Here is an 18,850-nt window from a genome sequence, read left to right on the forward strand (position 1 = left end):
CTCCCCTGACTGTCACTTATAGGCATGGTCCAAAAGCCCAAATCACTAATAGTAAACTTCAAACTCCTTCAAGAAAAGCTCAAAGATACTAGCTAGAGTTTAGCCTCAAATAAGTAGTAGAATCTTCAGTAAGAAAACCATGAACCAAAAAACAAGTTTCCTTTTGCTAAACAAAATGTTCTTTATGTTTAAAGAAAAACGCCCAAGCTAAGTTTTCAATCGACCCTAAACCATATTTGGGTATAGGTGACTTAGGACTGTAGAAAAATAAAACCAAACTGACCAGGCTTAAAACCCTCAACTCTTTAGCCAAGCCTCAGGCTGAAGTCCCTCGGCCGGCAGGGTGCTGTGGGTACGCTTGAGAAAGGACTAGCATAAGGAGGAAGACGTGGTTCTTGCTTTCCTCCACGTTCTCATTCCGAATGTATGAGATCAAGCCACTGAGCCAGCAACTACTCATTCTCAGGGTATCTCCCACCATGGGCCTGCCCCCACCTCCTCTCTGGGATAGAGCCTTCAATGGCACCTAGTGAGAAGCTTTTGTTTTACTAAAAAAGAAAAAAAAAAACAAAACTGGTAAATATTTTGCCCTTATTGCTTATAGTTATCATGCTCTTCTGAACCATCTTCACCAAGCTCTAGTCCTGGTTTATCCATTCCTAGAACGACCAGCCTGTTAGCCTTGACAGAGGCCACTAAGTGGGTCACTAGGTGGGCGAGCCCCTTGGTGATGGCAGACTTCCCTTGCCAGTGTGGACATCTGTAAACTACCTCGTGACAGAGGGCAAGACAGGTGTCCCCTGAGAGGGTGGAGTGAGTTCATCCGTTGTGCACAGATTATCCAACATGCATATGCTGATGGGTGCCTGGCTCTCTGCCTGCCCACCAGGCTACAGGAGTGCCTCACTGCCAGGGTCATCTCTGTTAAGAGGTTAGAGTGCCAATTAACTCCCCAGAGCAGGTTAAAGAAACCTCACTTGGATTTGGTATGTTGGAGCAGGATGAATTGAAATAAAGTAACCATGACGCAGGCGTTTGCCATGGGGGTGTGAGCAGTGCATGCAGGCAGTGGGAGAGGCGGTTTACCTCCTGCATGGGCCGGGAAGCGGGTGCATTTCAGGTATCCCACGAGACCTGCTCAATTACGGACTGTCAGAGGAGAGAGTAGACATGAGACACACAACCAATCCCTCACACACGCGGTGCCGCTCCCACCTCTGCCCGCCCTCCTGTGCATGACTGGCTCTGGACAGCACACTGAAGATATGCTGCTTCCTGGCTGGGGAAGGAGAGCAGGCAGCATCGTCTCCTGGAGGCGGCACCAGTGTCACAACAGTGACATGCAAGGAACACCACAGGCACAGCTGACAGCAGGCCAACACGAGCGGGGCTGGGTGAAACCTGGCCTCGAGGCAGGAGCCGATCATGCCAAGCACTGCTCTTCACAGCCCTGGCCTCTCAATGTCACTGCCAGGAGGTGGCTCTAAGACAGACAGAGCTCAAAGCCACCAGAACCAGCCCAGCAGGGTGAGCTTGGCCTGGCTGAGTGCTGGGCCCTGGGCTTTCGCAGCTGTGGCCCACAGGAGCACCCTTACTTCAGTTTGGGCTCCTCTCCCCAGTGTCCCTCAAGCCCTTCCCACCAGGGGGCTGGACCCCAGTCTCACCTTGGACCTAATGTTTCTGAGTTGCCGGGTGACACAGGATCTGTCTTTCTTCAAGAAGTCAGGATTGCTTTTAGATTTCATTATATCTGAAGTATATAATGAAAACAAACAGACCTGTTATCTTTGCTTTCTAAAACCCTATGGAACCTGACTGAATCCTGAAACATTTCCCAAGCTTCCTACTGCAGCATACTTAGGACACTTCCTTAAACAACTCTAAGGGAATTAAAAGCCAATAACCATAAAACATGCTAGATCTTTTCAGACCACCACAAAACACCAGCACAATGGGAGAATGTGTATGTGGGGCCCTGCCAGGGCTTCCTGCACTGTGACTGTAGCCCAGAACAGCATTCCCTCCAAAGCGACTTGGTCCTCTCACTCCACTGTGGGATCTCAATGCTGAGCAGACCCCTACCCCCATTATCCATGATTCTCCACCTTCCTCCTGGTAGCGCAAGGACTGTCTAAAGCAAGATGGCAAGGCCAAGGCCTTCTCATCATCCACCCACTCAGACAGCAGTCCTTTAGGCTTCTTACAAATGTCTACTTAAATACCTGTAACACAAACATATATTGAGTCATATCACACATCCTGTGCATGTGTGAGGTTTTTTGTTTTCTCTATTTTTTTTTTTTTTTTGAGACGGAGTCTATCGCCAGGCTGCAGTGTAGTGGTGCGATTTCAGCTCACTGCAACCTCCACCTCCAGGGTTCAAGCGATTCTCCTGCCTCAGCCTCCTGAGTAGCTGGGACTACAGGTACGTGCCACCGCGGAGAGCTAATTTTTGTATTTTTGGTAGATAGGGTTTCACCATGTTGGCCAGGCTGGTCTCGAACTCCTGACCTCGCGATCTGCCCACCTCGACCCCCCAAAGAGCTGGGATTACAGGCGTGAGCCACCGCGCCCAGCCCTCTTATTTCTTTTAAGAGACAGATTATTGCTGTGTTGCCCAGGCTAGAATGTAGTGCCTATTCACACGTGTGATTCCACTACAGCTCACCACAGGCTTTTTTTTTTTTTTTCTTTTTTTTGAGGCAGGGTCTCATTCTGTCACCCAGGCTGGAGTGCAGCAGTGCAATCATGGCTTACTGCCACTTCCACCTGCTGGGCTCAAGTGATCCTCCCACCTCAGCCTCCTAAGTAGTGCTGGGACTACAGGTGTATAAATGCCAGCAGTCCCAGCTAGTTTTTTTGTACTTTTTGTACAGACAGGGTTTTGTCATGTTGCCCAGGCTGGTCTTGAACTCTTGAGATCAAGTGATCTGCCCACCTCAGCTTTCCAAAGTGCTGGGATTACAGGTGTGAGCCACTGTGCCTGAGCACAGGAGTTTTGACCTGTTTCATTTTGACCTGAGCCAGTTCACCCCTTCTTAGGCAACCTGGTGATCCCCTACTCCCAGGAGGTCACCATATTGATACCAAACTTAGTGTGGACACCTGATCGACTTAGCTTTGTGCGTGACCACCCAGAACTCCTGGGCTCAAGTGATCCTCCCACCTCAGCTTCCTGGGTAGCCAGGCCTACCACCAAGTCTGACTACTCAAGGTATTTATGGAAAAATGGAGTCTTCCTCCCAGCATCTGTCAGTACCACCATAATCACTATTCCTTGCCTGACAGAAAAAAAGTTGATTTTTTTTTGGGGGGGGTATTAGTGAGCTAGCACATCTTTTCCTGTTTGTGGGTCTTTATATAAAAATCAAGATGAAGGTCAAATGAAATTATGTATAATCTGGCCAGGTGCAGTGACTCACACCTGTAATCTCAGCACTTTGGGAGGTCAAGGTGGCTGGATCGCTTGAGCCCAGGAGTTTGAGATCAGTCTGAGCAACACGGTAAAATCCTGTCTCTACTAAAAATATAAAAATTAGCCAGGTGTTGTGGTACACGCCTGTAGTCCCAGCTACTGGGGAGGCTAAGGTGGGAGAATCCTTGAGCCTGGGAGGCGGAGGCTGCAGTGAAATCACGCCATTGCATTCCAACCTGGGCAACAGAGCAAGACCCAGTCTCAAAAAAAAAATTACGTATGAGCTGAAAGTGCTTGATAAAATGTTAACTCTTTCATCCTCCCTGCCATCTATTTTTCACAGGGTACCTAAATGTTTTTAGCCAAGAAAAAAAAAGTCCTGCTGTTCATTTCAGAAAGCAGGGGGCTCCCTCCCATTCTCCACTCTATGGCCTTTTACAGATATTATAGTCAAATCCTAGGATCAAGCAGCTAGTGAGAGCTACTTCAGCCCAGTGGTTGAGTTCTTTAGAAAAACAAGACTTGTTATTACTTCGAAAATATTATGCTGATATTATGGGTTCTCCCTAGAGCAATCAGCACAGCATCCACTGCTGCGCTGGGGAGAGCAAGGCCTGTCTGGGGCAGCTGTGTGAGGCTGGTGCTCCTGCTCCACTGGGATGCCTGGGTCTACAAGCATCACTGGGACTCTTCTGCCTCGAGTCAAGCACCGGGAAACCTCTATGACCAAACCCCCAGAAGCCCCCCAGCAATAGCCCAGAGGGCATGACCCAAGGACACACCGTATCCGGACACCGTGGCACTGTCAGGGGACTTTTCCCCCAGCGCTTCCGTTGCAGCCTTGAGCTGCTCCTTCAACCTGCTGATGTCACAGTCAGCCTTAGCCTTCGCGATGCTGAGCTCTGTGTAGATGTCTTTGTACTTGTCACTTGCGTACTTCTTGTCCTTGGGAGTGAAATGACAGAGAATGGTAGTTACATCCAGGAAAGAGGAGCACGCACAATGTGGCCTGTCTCCCTGGGGACTGAATACGGTGGGGAGGCTTGCTTTGGGCAGGAGAGGAGGCTTGTTCACCTCTGTCTTCTAGAGGCAGAAAGTGGACAGAGAGGAAAAACCATGGGGCCTGAGGACACGGGCACAGCCATCAGGACGTGGAAGGATAATCTCCAGGCCCCGTGAGTGCAGGAGGCAGTTCCGGGATTACCCGACCAGCCTGGTGTGGCCCTGAGTGCCCAGGCCCCTCCCTTGTGGGCTTTAGCCTGGAAAACCGTCTCTGTGTCTTGGATTCCCTAGGTGACTGAGTGACCACCAATGATTCTGTCGTCTCCCCTGATTCCAGGTGTCCCTGGAGGAGGCTGGTGAAAGCCAGGAGGTGGCTCAAATGGAAGTCAAGCCTTGCCTCACTTCACAGGCCTTTTCTCTGGAACATTCCTCCCAAAGGACACAAAAAGCACATACACACTGATGCTGGAGCCAGGCCAGGCAGGTTGCTCATGTCCACGTTCCCATAGCACCTGCCTGCAGGCTGGTCTTTCAAGAGAACTTGATTTTGGAAAGTGCCTTCCTCACAAGAGTAAAATCTGCTTCAGAAGAACCCACGCTGAGCCCCAGCCTGAGTTCAGGAGGCGCATGTCACCTAGAGCCTGTTCCTGTACCCGCCCTCCTGCGGTGCGGTGGCCTTACCCGCAGTGCCGTCTGCAGCTCATCCTTGAGGGAGCTAATTTCCTGTTTCAGGTACTGTATTTCCGATTCCTTTACCCGCAATAAGACCTAAAATGACAGAGAGATTAGGGACCAATATTCAGGAGTAAATGAACCAGGGTCTCCAGAGCAGGCTGAAGCGTGCAGAGGGCTCTCCAATCACCAGTGAGCAGGGCAGCCCCGCAGTGCCCAACGCGGGGAAGCATCGTTTAAACACCGCTCACAGCTTCAGCCTCACATACAGAAACAGGAAGAGGAAAGAAATGGCCGTGATTCCTCCCAGTGCCAAGGACTCCCTCCTCAGCCTGGGGTGCTGTGAGCTAGACCTGCTTGTCTCTGGGGACCAAGCCCGCGAGAATCAGGAAATGTTACCACTGACACTTGTGTCAGACTCACTCAGCCTCTCCTGCCCGCCTTTTTGGTAAAGCACTCATTTAGTACAAGGCACAGGCACAGCAGACAGAGGCCTCACACCTGGACTTGTGGCAGGAGCTGATCACACCAAGCACTGCTCCCTCCCAGCCTTGGCCTCTCAGTGTCGCTGCCAGGAGGTGGCTCCACTACAGAGACGAAGCTCGAAGCCACCAGAACCGGCCCAGCCGGATGAGCTCTGGCTGGCTGAGTGCTGAAATTTTAGCACATTTTAGGGTGAAATTTTAATTGAACGTGGAGAAATCTAAGTGCCTTCCTAAAAGGACACCCTATACTCCAGAATCTATCATTCTGACATAAAGCGAGCCTCCCTGACCTGAGCTGCAGCAGCCACATGGCTACAGAACGTGTCCTTTTGAGTGGTGTTTGCGGCATGGCAGAAATGGAGAGGAGTGGGTGGGGAGAGTGAGATGGGGTCAGGATCCCCACAGCCTCTCGAGGGCCCCGCTCGGCTAGTGGCTCTCACGCCACTTGGCAGCTCACTGCTCCTCGCCACCTCCAGGTGACTTGGATCTTCCTGGACCCTGCGACTCCTGCTGTCTCAGGTCTGTCCCTCCCACAACCCTGTAAGGGGCCATGCCGCACTCCCCTGGGGCTCCTGGGTGCAGAGCTGAGTCAGGCAGGGCCTGGCTCCTGATGGTACCTCTAGTTCATAGGCATCCTTGCCCTGTGCAAGGGGTGACCCAGTGGCCTCCCCACCGCCGTCCCCAGTCAGCAGCGTCCGTAACCGTGTGATCTCTGCAGCCAGGCGGTTGTTCAGCTCCTGGGGGACAGCAACACAACAGTGACACTCCAGAGCTGCCTGGGGCCAAGTCGCATGACACGACCCGGGAAGGCCATTTCCCTGGGTTCTTTGTGTATCTGTGGAACTGTGTAGGTGTGATCCAATCGATAATCCTTAATTCCTTTCTGTCACAATAACTAGTGTCAATCTGTTCCATGGCTGGTCCCATCTGAGCTCCTGTGGGGTCATCTTTAAGCCACAGCAGTAATGAGTGGACCCAGTCCTGCCTGAGTAGCCTCGTACACAGCCCTGTGCAGCAGCCATACCCCTTGGGAAGGCCTCAGGTGAGGATGAGACTATGTGCCCAGTCCCAGGGGGTGTTTGTGCACGGCTGGGTCATAGAGGGCTGTTTAGTTTGGTGCCCACATAAAAGCCAATATTGAACGAATCCTGACTCGAACCTTTCAATTAGCCAGGATTTAAATGCACCCCAATTAACTAAGGAACAAGCAAATTTTTATTTTTATTATTTTTTTTGAGACTCCTAGGCTGGAGTGCAGTGGCATGATCTCGGCTCACTGCAAGCACCGCCTCCCGAGTTCACACCATTCTCCTGCCTCAGCCTCCTGAGTAGCTGGGACTACAGGTGCCCACCACCACGCCCGGCTAATTTTTTGTATTTTTAGTAGAGACGGGGTTTCACTGTATTAGCCAGGATGGTCTTGATCTCCTGACCTCGTGATCTGCCTGCCTTGGCCTCCCAAAATGCTGGGATTACAGGCGTGAGCCACCACACCCAGCCAGAGCAAGCAAATCTTAAGAAAAAAATCTGACAAAAATAAATGTGAGCAGTAAGCCTGACCCCGAACAGTGTCAGCTCAGTCCCTGAGGGACAGGATCCTGGAGGACTGGGATGACCCTGCCAGGCCCTGCCCAGAAACAGTGAGCCAGAGGTTCAGAGGAGCAGAGAGAAGACACCAAGACACCCGAGAGTCTCGGAAAGGGTCAAAGCAAGAGTGACATCATGTGTATGCAGGTGGTGCACATGGCAGTACAGCCTTGCTCTAGCTATCCGCGGTGACGATTCTGACAACACAGATGGCCACGCTGGATGGCAGGGAGAAGCCTTGGGGCAGGTGACCACTCCGTGGCTCAGGGACCTTCATGCCACTTTGAGGGTGAGGCCTGGCTCTAGCACTGGCTCACCTGACTATGGGTCTACCTGACCTTGAGTGCCCCTGACTAACCTTGGGCTCACCTGGCTGCAGGCTCACCTGGTTGTGGGCATTGAGCTCTTGGTTCTCACGCTGGCACTGCCGCAGGGCCTGCCGCTCGGCTTCCAGCGCCTGGGCCAGGTGGGCATTCTCCAGGCACTTCTGCGAGTACTGCTCCGAGAGGACCTCCAGTTCCCGCTGTACCGACTGCAGCTCCTCCCTGGGGAGAGGGCAGCACTCACTCCTCTGCCTGCTTCAGGAACAGGCCTCTCAGAGGCCGGTGTCCCTCCTTGACATCAGACACAGCCAAGCACAGGTCAAGCCTGCACAGCCTGTTGTCTTAATCAGCCTGGGTCATATAGAGCAAGGGATCCCTTACAGAGATGACCTCACCCTCACATCCCTCCCTGGTCCTTTCTCACAGTCTGACAGTCCTACAGCTAGCACTTCTCTGGAATGCCAGTCAGGACAGAATCCAGTCTGCGGCCACACAGACCTCCCATTTCTAGACTCTCTTCTGACTCAGAATTTGTTTTTAGTAAACCCACTTTCGAAGCCATCTGTGTCTGACAGCCAGGACCAGGCTCTACACAAGACTCAAAAAACCAAGCTTCCTGAGATTGTTCTGCCACCCTGGATCCAGGAGGGCCATCTCTCATGCAGGTGAACCAGGGATGAGGGGCTTCCAGGTGAGCCACCCTGCTCTGACCGAGGTCAGCATGAGCCTCTACAGGGTGCCACTGACCGCTGCCAGCTCCTGAGGCAGGACCCCTAGCTTCAGCTATACTATAAAGGCTCCTGGTAGAGCCTGAGTGCCGTGACGTTCATGGTGGCCAATCTGTGGGCTCTTGGCTGTGTCAATTCTACCAAGTGAAAAAAGTTTACAGCAGTTACTCTAGTATTGTTCTATCCTGCCTGTGCAGAGGGAATCAGCACATGAGTGGTTTTAAACTGCAGTGCTAGTTCTCACTTCTGCCCGGTATGACTAAGTCCAGCTGCCTAGCTCCTGGTAGGCTAGTGGGGCAGCTGTTGATGAACATATCTGGGTGGTCGCTGGGATCAGCCCTGGACAAGAGGGGAATTTAAGATTTCGTTTGTTGCATCTCGTTCTTGGCATTTCAAGAAACAGTCTCTCTGAATAGAGGAGGCCCCACTTGGGCCACATCCTGCACTGGACAGGAGGGCATCTGAGTTGCTCCCAGCACCCATGGGCCCCAGGCCCCAACTTTTGGAGGCCTCTGCAAAGACACAGGAAGGGCCCAGCTGTGGCCTGGCCAGCCACCTTCCAGAGGCCCTCCCAAAGGCAGATGGGCAGGCCCAGCCACTTACAGGTACTGGCACCGCAGGGCCTCAACGTCCGAGTTGACGCTGCTGATCTGGGACCGCTGGCTCTTCTCCAGCTCCCGCTCCATCTCCTCCCGGTGGGCATTCTTCATGGCTTCGATGGCTGCAGGCAAGGACACGGCCTCAGCACCAAGGGGTCATGCCCTTCCTGCTGGCAGGGGTGGGGGTGGGGAGCTCCATACAATGGAGTGGCACTTGCCACTGCTGATGCTTGCTTACTCAATCAGCAGTCGGATTTTGCATGACAGGCTGGCCCCTCATGAACCAATTCTCTGAGGTGGGCGCGGGCTGGGAGAATTCTCCATGAACTCCCCCTGGAAGGAATGCACGTTTGGCTTTTTTTTTTTTGATGTTAGAAGAAAACCAAACTGATTAAATAAATGTCAATGTTAAATGCCAACATGAGTTTATAAAACAAGCAAGCTTTTGTGCTGGTGTATTTTATTCCTTGGAACTAAATTAACAAACAACTGAGGTGGCGATTACATAAAGAGAAAGCAGCGCAAGGCACAGGGGACGTGCTTGTTTAGGGCCACCTGCCGGTGAGGCTACATATCCTCACGCTGAGGGCAGGGGCACTCTGGCCAGAAGTGGTCCCACATTGACAGGAGTCTGTCAGGGGGAAAGTCACTGGCTGGACTGACACTAGTCAGTCTACTTGTTGGGACGGGAAAGTCACAGGTTGGGACAGCTCTTTGTGTGCAGCTGGCCACGACGGGGCTGTCGGGTTGAAGTGTGCGCTCTCAGCTCACAAACTCTCAAAAGGGACCTGAAATTGGCCTTTGCCTCAGAGTGAATAGTCACAGAACCCTTCAAGAATGAAGCTTACATCTCAGCCAAAAGGCAATTCAAAAGCGGCCATTCCTCTGAGTTGTGTGTCTGGCTCAAGAAAAGCTGGTCACCCTGCCCTCAGAGTTACCCCACCCCCTACCTGAGATGGTGGCCGCTGTCTCCTCGGCCAGGAGGCGGTCTTTCTCCTCCCGAAGTTTCTCTAGCTCCCGCTGGTGCTGCCTCTGCAGATCTTCAATCTTCTTCTGGTGCGTTTCTTCCATTGCTGCAAACCCTCGCTCGCACGTGGCCTGCAAAATGCAAAAGGGGCTTCATCGACTTCTTTACCTCTAAGTTGGGGCCCTTTTTAGTAAATGAGCCAGGAATCCCACCCCGTCCAGGCCCAGCTGTGACTGGGCACTCACTGAGCGTGCTTCACCATGGGCCTCCTGAGCAGGATCCCTGGGGCTGTCTGGGGATTCTCAGTGATGCCATCAGAGCCTTCAAAAAAGGGTGTTTCTAGTCAACTCTACATCTTATTTCTGTGATTGTGCTGTGCCTCATTTCTTCCTGGAAGAAGTTGGTATGGTGGGTTGGGAGAGGCTGCTATGAAATGGAAATCAGCCAATCCCGGACCTTCCTGCGTTGCTGCCAGGTGGGTCCCATAGGAAGGAGGGAGGAGAGAGCACGTGCGCAGGGGCTGGCTGCGTCTGGTATGGAGGGACATAGTGAAAGGCCCGTAAAACAGGGATGAGGGACTTGTCTGCTGGAGGGAACCAAGGCCATTCCACGTATAGGGAGTGGCCTGGCGGGCACCAGGCTGGGAACCTCTCAACCCACAGTGGGTTGGGGGCACACACAGTCCACTTCTGGGAGCTGGGGGTTGGGCTCTGCCACTAGCCAGCTGACAACCTCCAGCTGGTCACTTAATGCTCAGGTGTTGACTGAGGGAATAAGATGAGGCTACAGGATCTCCTTCCTTCTAGCCTGTGTCTTCTTTCTTACCTTTTTTTTTTTTTGAGACGGAGTCTCGCTCTATCGCCCAGGCTGGAGTGCAGTGGCGCGATCTCGGCTCACTGCAAACTCCGCCTCCCAGGTTCACACCATTCTCCTGCCTCAGCCTCCAGAGTAGCTGGGACCAGGCGTCTGCTAAAAAACCATGTCTGGCTAATTTTTTGTATTTTTAGTACAGACAGGGTTTCAACGTGTTCGACAAGATGGTCTCGATCGGCCTCGTGATCTGCCCACCTCGGCCTCCCAAAGTGCTGGGATTACAGGCATGAGCCACCGCACCCGGCCCTTTCTTACTCTCTTCTTAAAGGAGAAGGGCACCAATGACTTAGTACCTCTGCTAACTCCAACAAGAGAGGAGACCTGCTTTCCAAGCTCTCCTGTACCTCACTAGAGCGACACATGCATGCCCCAGGATGGGAGCAAGCCACACCAGGAAGCCCAGGCCTGGTTATCGGAGCTGCACTCACTAACAAAGCAGGTGAGCGTGCTGCACAGCTGCTGGGAGGGGTGCGTGTGCAGCTATTTTGAGCATGGAGGCACACACTTTCTGTCTAAATCCTTCACATGGTCTGCTTCAGAGAAGGGACTGGGCCTCTCGCTGAGTTTTAAAAACTGGAAGAACGTGGCCACATTCCATTCGAAATTCAAGTGTGGGGGCTTCCCTACTCTGGGCTCACAGCCTGCATCACTTGGTTAATCTTCTTGCATGTGGATTCAAGAAAGGATACCAAGAGATCCTATCAGCATGCCTGGGCATCTTTCTCTGGGCCCACTTTTAGCGATGGCCATCTCTGAGAGCCTCAGGCAGTATTTCCAAACTCGTGGTCAGTCTGGACTTGACTGTAACCTATGTGCTGCTCTGGGCGAACAGCTCAGCTACTGCCACTATAACTGGGCATCCCACCCCCTCTCCCAGTGGCTCCACCTGGAAGCAGCTGTCTCTTCCCGCCACCCTCACACCTCAGGACGGCTGCAGGAGCTCGGAGCTCTGGAGCTCCTGGTCTTCAGACCCCACGTTTGAGCTCTTCTTTCTCCTTCCCACTTGCTTTGGTTCGTATGTGGCTTCTCGTTAACACATTTAACTAATAGGTCTTTTTTAATTAAAAAAAATATGGAATACTTCACGAATGTGTGTGTCATCCTTGTGCACCGGCCATGCTAATCTTCTGTGTATCATTCCAATTTTAGTAGAGGTGCTGCTAAAGCGAGCACAACTAGTATTAATAGATCTTTTAGGTCTTTTTTTTTTTTGAGTCTACTTGCTGGGAAAAGCCTTATTTTGATCTGAGTGCTTTGGAATATTAAGCAGGTAAGAGTCAAAAATCTAACAGAAGCACTGGGACATCTTTAAAGACCCAGTTGCTTCTTTGGAGAGAAACTATATGCTAAAAAATAACTGATCTTGCAAACAAATGTTAATTTAAGCCAGTCATTCCTGGGACCAAAAGAAGTTCCTCGATGACTACAATTGTGGTGTGGTGGAAGCCTGTGGACATTAGAGGATGGCTGTTAGGCCAAGACCCTGTCCCCAACAACCCAAGTGGAAATCTGCATAAAGTGATGAAATCTCAAGGTGCTGTCTATTTACAAGTTCTGTATGTCTGCAGGGGTGGGTGAGAACCCCACACCTGGGTTAGAAGCTCCCAGGCACAGGAGGGGACACTATGCAATGGCAGCTAAGGCAGCAGGGAGTGGACAGTGTCCAAGCCCTTGGGAGGGGCCTCATCTGTTTCTCCCTGCTGGTGACACTGGCTCAGCACAATCTCTGGTCAGTTCTCAACATGAGGCAGTCCTCTCCCTTCTGATTTCTTGCTCACTGGTGGTAAAATGGCACCTCCATGGGGCCTCGCCTGCACCTGGTTGGCAAACCTAAAGCAGCCTTGGTGTGGAGGGGGCTCTTACAGATGCAGACAGGAATCAGGGCATCGCTGTGCCCAGGCCCTGCCCCTGTGGACCCTGCTGATTGTCTGGGATGCTGCAGGGAAGGACACTAGCAAGCATGTTTGGGGTCAAAGCAAAGGTTTGTGCAATTAACTTTTCAAGGTGCACCTGGCCCCATCTGGGTGCTGCTTTTGGTGAACTGACCACAGTGTCATCACATACACACACTTTCAAAAGATAGCTGTTGAAACCTTCTCACAACTCATAATGGTTTTTAAAAGGTTTTGACTGATTTGGGGAAAGAATGGTGAAAAAGAGCTTCTCTGGCTAACGCCTGTAATCCCTGTACTTTGGGAGACCGAGGCAGGTGGATCACCTGAGGTCAGGAGTTCGAGACCAGTCTGATTAACACGATGAAACCACGTCTCTAGTAAAAATACAAAAAAAATTAGCCGGGTGTAGCGGTGAGCGCCTGTAATCCCAGCTACTTGGGAGGCTGAGGCAGAAGAATCGCTTGAACCTGGGAGGTGGAGGTTGCTATGAGTTGAGATCACGCCATTGCACTCCAATTTGGGCAAGAGAGCGAGACTCTGTCTCAAAAAAAAAAAAAAAAAAAGCTTCTCAGCTCTCCAGAGGTGCTCACTGACAACCTGTGTGTCTTGGTGGGGCCGAGTCCATCACACAGACATGACGTGTGAGCTGCTGTTTCCATTCAGAGCTACAGGAGTAAGGGGCTGGGAAAAACAGGTGTCCTGCCGGACAGTGGCTGTGGGGATGTGCGCACAGGAGCAGTGGCAGCCGCATGGGAGTCAGAAGCTCGCTGCACAATGGTGCTGGCTGTGTGTGCACCTGGCTCTGCCACATGAGCGTGGGAGGCACCACCTGAACATGGCTTTTGAGGGGCTTAGTCATCCTAGTCATTTACTGGGGCAGCTTCCTGAGTGGGAGGAACATAAGGGCACAGGTATCATGGTAAACTTTTGAGTCTAAGGGATGACGCTTGGCAGCCACACATGGTGGGTGTGGTCTGTAGCTACAAAGAGTGGGGCCAGAGAGTTGGACCTCCACTCAGCCCACCCCCACCCCCAGGCCCTGGCATGTCGCCTTTGTGCTCCAGGACCTCAGGGGCGGGGGTGCAGGGCAGTTCTGGGGAAAAGCTACTTGTAAAGGTCCTGGGGAAGGGGACAGGAATGGCTGGAGGCTGTGCTCAGGGGGAAAGCTCTTCTCACCAGAGCACACATCAAATGCCAGTTCCAGAGAGGGACCCTCTGCCCAACCGTGCTCTCCTAGGGCAATCAGGGGGAGATTGCCCTCCAACCAGGCCCTGGCTCTCCGGGGTGTTGCTGTGACTGCAAGGCTGTCCTCAGGCAGCTGCCTGAGATTTGGGCTGGGACTGGGCCAGGTGAGTTTCTGGGGGTGGGGGCAGGAAGGAGGCAAGGCTGGCAAGGGGATTGGTGACTACTCTCAGGAATACGGAGAGGCCACATTAGGAAGGCAGAGAAATGCTGGAAAGACTACATGCTCCTCTCCCACCAGGGACCCTGGCGGCCCTCCTGCTAGTTCTCCTGGTGGAGGACGCCGGGGGATGCTGAACAAGAGGCTAAGCCCACGGCCCAGGCCCTGCTGAGACCACAGCACGGTCAGCAAGCAGAGGGACAGCAGCACATCCCCTCAATTCTGCTTGCACAGTAGCTGAGCCAGACATCCCCACACCCACCCCGTTATCAAGGAGGATCTGCTTTGCAAACTGAATGGGGCGTTAAGACCTTAAGGCTCTCCAAGTCCCTCTGGTACTTCTCACGCAGTGTGGCCGCGTCGCCCTCCAGGTCCTTGTGTCCCAGCTCCTCCCGCATGACGTCCATCTGGGCCTCCAGCTCCTGGATGCGCTCTCTCAGCCCAGTCATGGAGTCAGCCTCTCCCTGGGTGGCCTGCCAGTCGGCGGCAGGGGCCGGCAGGGCCTTGGGGTGCGGCCCCTGGTGGAGGCAGAGGGTGTCCTGAAGGCACCTCAGGCTCTGCGAGTAGTGCTCCTGCAGGGTCCTCAGCTCCTCCTCATGGATTGTCTGCAGCTCCCGGACCTTGAGCTGGAACCTGTCCTCCAGGGTCTGTATCTGCTCGCCATGATGCCTCTCCATGTCCTGCCTATCTCTGACCGAGGCATCCAGCTGGCTCAGGACCCGGCTGCGCTCAGCCTGCAGTGTGCTCTCAGTCCTGGTCAGCTGCTCCACCACGCACCGGATCTCCTCCTCATACCTGCCCCGCAGGGTGAACATGCTCATGCTGTGCTTGCTCTCCGCATCCTCCAGACACTGCTGCTGATGGTCTAGCTGGGCAGCCTTGGCCTTGAGCTCTGCATTCTCCCTTTCAACGATGGCGATCACATCCAGGTACTCGCTCTTCTGCTTGCGGAGAAGCTCCTCGTACTCCTCCCTCAGGGCCTGGGCTGCCTGTGCCTGCTCTGAGCAGGAGGACTCCCGGGTCTGCCAGGACTCCTTGCAGAGCTGGAGCTCCTTCTCATATTCCAGCCGGATTCTGCAGGCCGCATAGCACACCTGGGCCTGGATGATGGCATCCTGAACCAACAATGAAGAATACTGACCGAGGCCTCCAAAACAAGTGCTATACGAGAGACTCTGTGATGCCTGGAGAAGCTTCTGGCAATCTCTCAGCGATTCCACAGGTGGCAGAGATGGTAAGGCAGCAGCTATCTCCCCTAAGAGGCTGGCCTTTTCCTTCAGCTGCTGGGCAAGCTCCTCCTGAATAGCAACAAAGGCCCCAGGGCTCTGGTCAGACACATGGAAGGGCTCCTGAGAGCCGTCTGAGTCTCGGCCCAGGACTTCTCCTAAGGGTCTCAGGTCCCAGGACAGCTGCACACCATCTTCATGGCCCGCTGGAAGCCTGAGAGCTTCCAAGACCTGCTGCATCACTCTCTCAAAGTCTGGGGTTTGGTAGGCTCCCAAGATTTCCCCCAGCAGGCACTTGTGCTGCCGCAGGGCTGTCTGGGTGCCCCGCAGGGTCTCCTGGATGCTCTGCAGCCTGCGGTGGAATGACTCCCTCACTGACTGTGTGGCAAAGCTGAGCTCTGCCCTGACCCACGTGGCATTGGCCAGGATGGGGGCCAGGCCCTGTGGGATGCTCTGCTGCCCGTCTCCTGAGGCACCGACTGCCTCTCCTCCCAGCGTCCCCAAGTGCTTCCTCAGAGACTCAACCTGGCTCCAGAACTCACCGTCCACCAGCACTTTCTGGGCCCAGGTGTCTACGGGGGCCCCAGCAGATTCCATCAGTGGCTGTCCTGACCAAGAAATCTCATGGAGCATTCTGGAGACATCTGATGTCGTGTTCTTCAGGGAGTCTGCTATCTGGCTGATCAGCGAGGCCTCCAGAGCAATCTGGTCAGAAAGAAGCCTCACCCGCTCCTGCTCTGTCAGCTCAGGCTGGGGGCACTGCTGCAGGGAGGCAGGCTTCCCGTTCTCCTCGGTGCCACCTGTCTCCAGTTGTGCATGGGCCCCGCCAACGGCTGGGGCCGGCCAGTGCCGTAGGGCTTGGATGGCGCTGACTAGCGCACTCTCCACACTGGCCAGGGAGGCTGCACGTGCGTCCTGCTCATCCTCCTGGCTGGCCCTAGGCAGAGATCTCAGTTGTTCTCGGCAATTTTCCAGGCACATCAGGGCCTGACTGTTCTTGACCTGGAAGTCCCCAAGCTCTCCAACATGCCCTTCAACCCTCCTGGCCCTCTCCTGCCTCTCCTGCTCCAGCTGGGAGGCCAGCGCACCAACCTGGAGCAGGCTGGCACGGAGCTGCTCACGCAGCTGGGCCTCGGTGCCTGCCCACTGATGGTGCAGTGCGAGCAGTGCCTCACGGCTCTGACCCTGCTGGCTCTCCAGCCTCACGGTCACGTCTTTGAGCTTTTCCTCTGTGACGTAGAGCTTGGTCTCCAGGGAGTGGATGATAGAGAGGTACGTGTCAGAGTCGCCAGGTGCAGGCAGTACACTGGGTGCAGGCTCTGAGGACATGCTTTCTTCTGAGGGTGACCGGTCCTGGCTGGTGTCGGAAGATGTGCTGCTGGTCCAGGTCTTCTCGGACCCTTCGGGGTGAATGTATCTTTGGCACTGGATTGTAGAGAACCGGATTCTTTGCCTTTTAACACCAGGTGCCCCCTGGTCGAGTTTGGCTGTGCCCTGCTGATGGCCCTCCCTGTCAAGAACTTCCACTGACTTTGGGGGCACCATGCTCTCTTCCCTACTGGGGCTGCCGTCACCGTATTCCTCCCCCGGAGAAGCCCCCAGGTCCTCGTCCTCATCCTCGAGCCTTGTGTGTGGGAGGCCCAGAGGGGCCCTAGTGACTTGGACTGGTTGGCCTGGGAGCAAAGTGCCATCCCTTTCTGTCTCTTCAGGGGTACTCTGTGGCTCTTCCATGTCCTTTGGAGGCTCACTTGCAAATTTCCTTAAAATCTCTTCTTTTGCCTGGAGCTTAATTTCTGTTTCCTCTAAGCTGCTCCCCAAGGCAACCATTTTAACCAAAGCCTCATTGAGGTCCTGCTCCTTCTTCTCCAGAACCTTCTCATGTGCTTCCTTAATGCGCTCCAGCTCTTCCTCCTTCTCTCTCAGCAGAGTGTGCATGCTCTGCAGCTGGCTGGAGACCCTCTGGTAGGAGTGCTCCAGGCTCTGGTTGTCAGCCTCTCTTCTCCTCAGCTTTTCCCGGAGCTCAGCCACATCCCCATCGGATGTGGCCACACGCTCTGTCAGCTCCTGGAACCGCTGCCTAAGGAGGTCCCGCTCATCGCAGAGGCTCTGCACGTGCTCTGCGAGCCTGCGCACACTGGCCTCTCGCGCCTCCAGCTGCTCCTCCAGCTGGTGCACCTGCTCACTGCCCTCGAAAGTGGCACTCAGCTTCTCCTTCTGCAGGGTCTCCACCTGCTGTGCCTGGCCCTGCAGCTGGTCCTCATAGGCGCTGGCCTTGTCTTCCACCTCCTTCAGGTTCTGCAGCAATGCCTGCTTCTCCTTCTCACAGCTCTCCAGCAACAGCTCGTAGTTTCTCTGCAGCTTCTCCTCCATCAGCCGCTGGGCCTGCTCACTGGCGCCCAGTTGCTGGCTGAGGTCAGCAATGCGCTCCTGCAGCCTCTGGACCTCCTTTTGCCGGTCCCGCTGCAGCGCCTGCTGTGTCTCCAGGCCCCGTAGCTCCTGTGTCTTCTCCAGGAGCAGGGCCTCAGCACTCTTAAGCTTCTGCTCGCTAGCCCTCAGCTGGCTGCTCAGCGCTGCCTCGCTGTGTTGCCGCTCCTCCAGCTGCTCGCGGACCCGGCCCTGCTCCCGCTTCAGGTCGCCCTTGAGCTTGGCCAGCGCCTGCTCCTTGATGGCTAGCTCAGCGGCTGCATTGCTGAGCCGTGCCTGGAGGCTCCGGATCTCAGCCTCGTGGTGCCGGATCGTGTCCTTGGCCTCCCCATAGCTACGCTTCAGGGTCTGAATCTGGTGTGTAATCAGCTCCTGGCGCTGGCACTGGGCTTCAAGCTCACTTTGAAGGTCTTGGTTGACTCTATGGAGCCTCTGCCAGGCACCCGATGGGGAGGCGGCCACTTCAGTCTTAAAAAAACCGATTAAATACTGGTTAGTAACACTCGGGCCTCCCAGTTCTGAGTGTCACACCTCTGGCCAGGAACAACCACAGAAAGCTCCTTGATGGCTTTGGCTTTTATCCTTTGCACAACTTTATCTTTTTTCCCATTAAAAAAATCCAACAAATTATCTTTTTTCTTTTTTTTTCTTTTTTTTTTAGTAAGTAGCTGCTTCCAGGTAAACAGAAAACATGGACAATAACATCAGAAAACAGCTTTAACCAAATAGCTTCTAGGAGAAATAAACCAAACAAAACTGAATAATGGAACACACTGAGAAGCAAAACAAAGACTAAAGGACAAGAGAGCGCCAGGAAGAGGGACAGGCGGGAGGAGCAGAGCACCTGCAGCTGTTGTTTCACAAAACAAAAAGTATGCAGTCTTGACAACAAATCCTAAACAAGCGCAGGACGTAAGGTGTAGGTAAATGATGCCACTTCCTTCTAAGACAGGAGGAGAAGGAAGGAAGGTAACGCTCGGGAGATGTCAGCAAGGTGACATCCAAACATTTTCCTGTGGAAAGTGTAGTCAGTCCTCTAGAGTAACAGGAAGAACTAATCTCTACCTGTAAGAAGACAAAACGCGGGGGGAACGGAAACCATGGAGTAAAATACAATAATCAACAAAACAAACAAACCTTTGTGGAGTTCAAAATGAGAAAAAGTGAAGCATGCAAAAACAAAACACAACGTAAATGAAACAAAACTCCCCACACTGAAAGGCATGCAGAGACAGAACTCATTAATGTAGGG

The 18,850-nt window shown here is 53.6% G+C and overlaps 1 protein-coding gene and 1 non-coding gene across 5 annotated transcripts in view; both read right to left on the reverse strand.

The window, feature by feature from the left end:
- MPRIP (myosin phosphatase Rho interacting protein) overlaps positions 1-18,850 on the reverse strand; it is a 151,154-nt gene that overhangs the window by 10,587 nt on the left and 121,717 nt on the right. For 2 of the 4 annotated variants that reach the window (XM_025361089.1, XM_025361087.1), the window contains exons 16-23: positions 9,762-9,909; positions 8,816-8,933; positions 7,547-7,706; positions 6,192-6,311; positions 5,099-5,185; positions 4,198-4,360; positions 1,665-1,750; positions 1,087-1,149 (exon numbers count right to left, since the gene is read on the reverse strand). In XM_025361089.1, the coding sequence (XP_025216874.1) occupies positions 1,117-1,149; positions 1,665-1,750; positions 4,198-4,360; positions 5,099-5,185; positions 6,192-6,311; positions 7,547-7,706; positions 8,816-8,933; positions 9,762-9,909 (915 nt within the window). In that variant the 3' untranslated portion in view covers positions 1,087-1,116. Of the gene's footprint in view, positions 1-1,086; positions 1,150-1,664; positions 1,751-4,197; positions 4,361-5,098; positions 5,186-6,191; positions 6,312-7,546; positions 7,707-8,815; positions 8,934-9,761; positions 9,910-14,259; positions 18,067-18,850 lie in introns of all 4 variants that reach the window. The other 2 variants (XM_025361086.1, XM_025361088.1) reach the window with 2 other exon arrangements.
- Positions 11,718-11,824, reverse strand: LOC112610537. Its single transcript, XR_003116416.1, has one exon. It is a non-coding gene; the product is annotated as a U6 spliceosomal RNA (small nuclear RNA).

This window comes from Theropithecus gelada, chromosome 16 (assembly GCF_003255815.1).
Source record: "Theropithecus gelada isolate Dixy chromosome 16, Tgel_1.0, whole genome shotgun sequence".
Classification (NCBI taxonomy): Eukaryota; Metazoa; Chordata; class Mammalia; order Primates; family Cercopithecidae; genus Theropithecus; species Theropithecus gelada.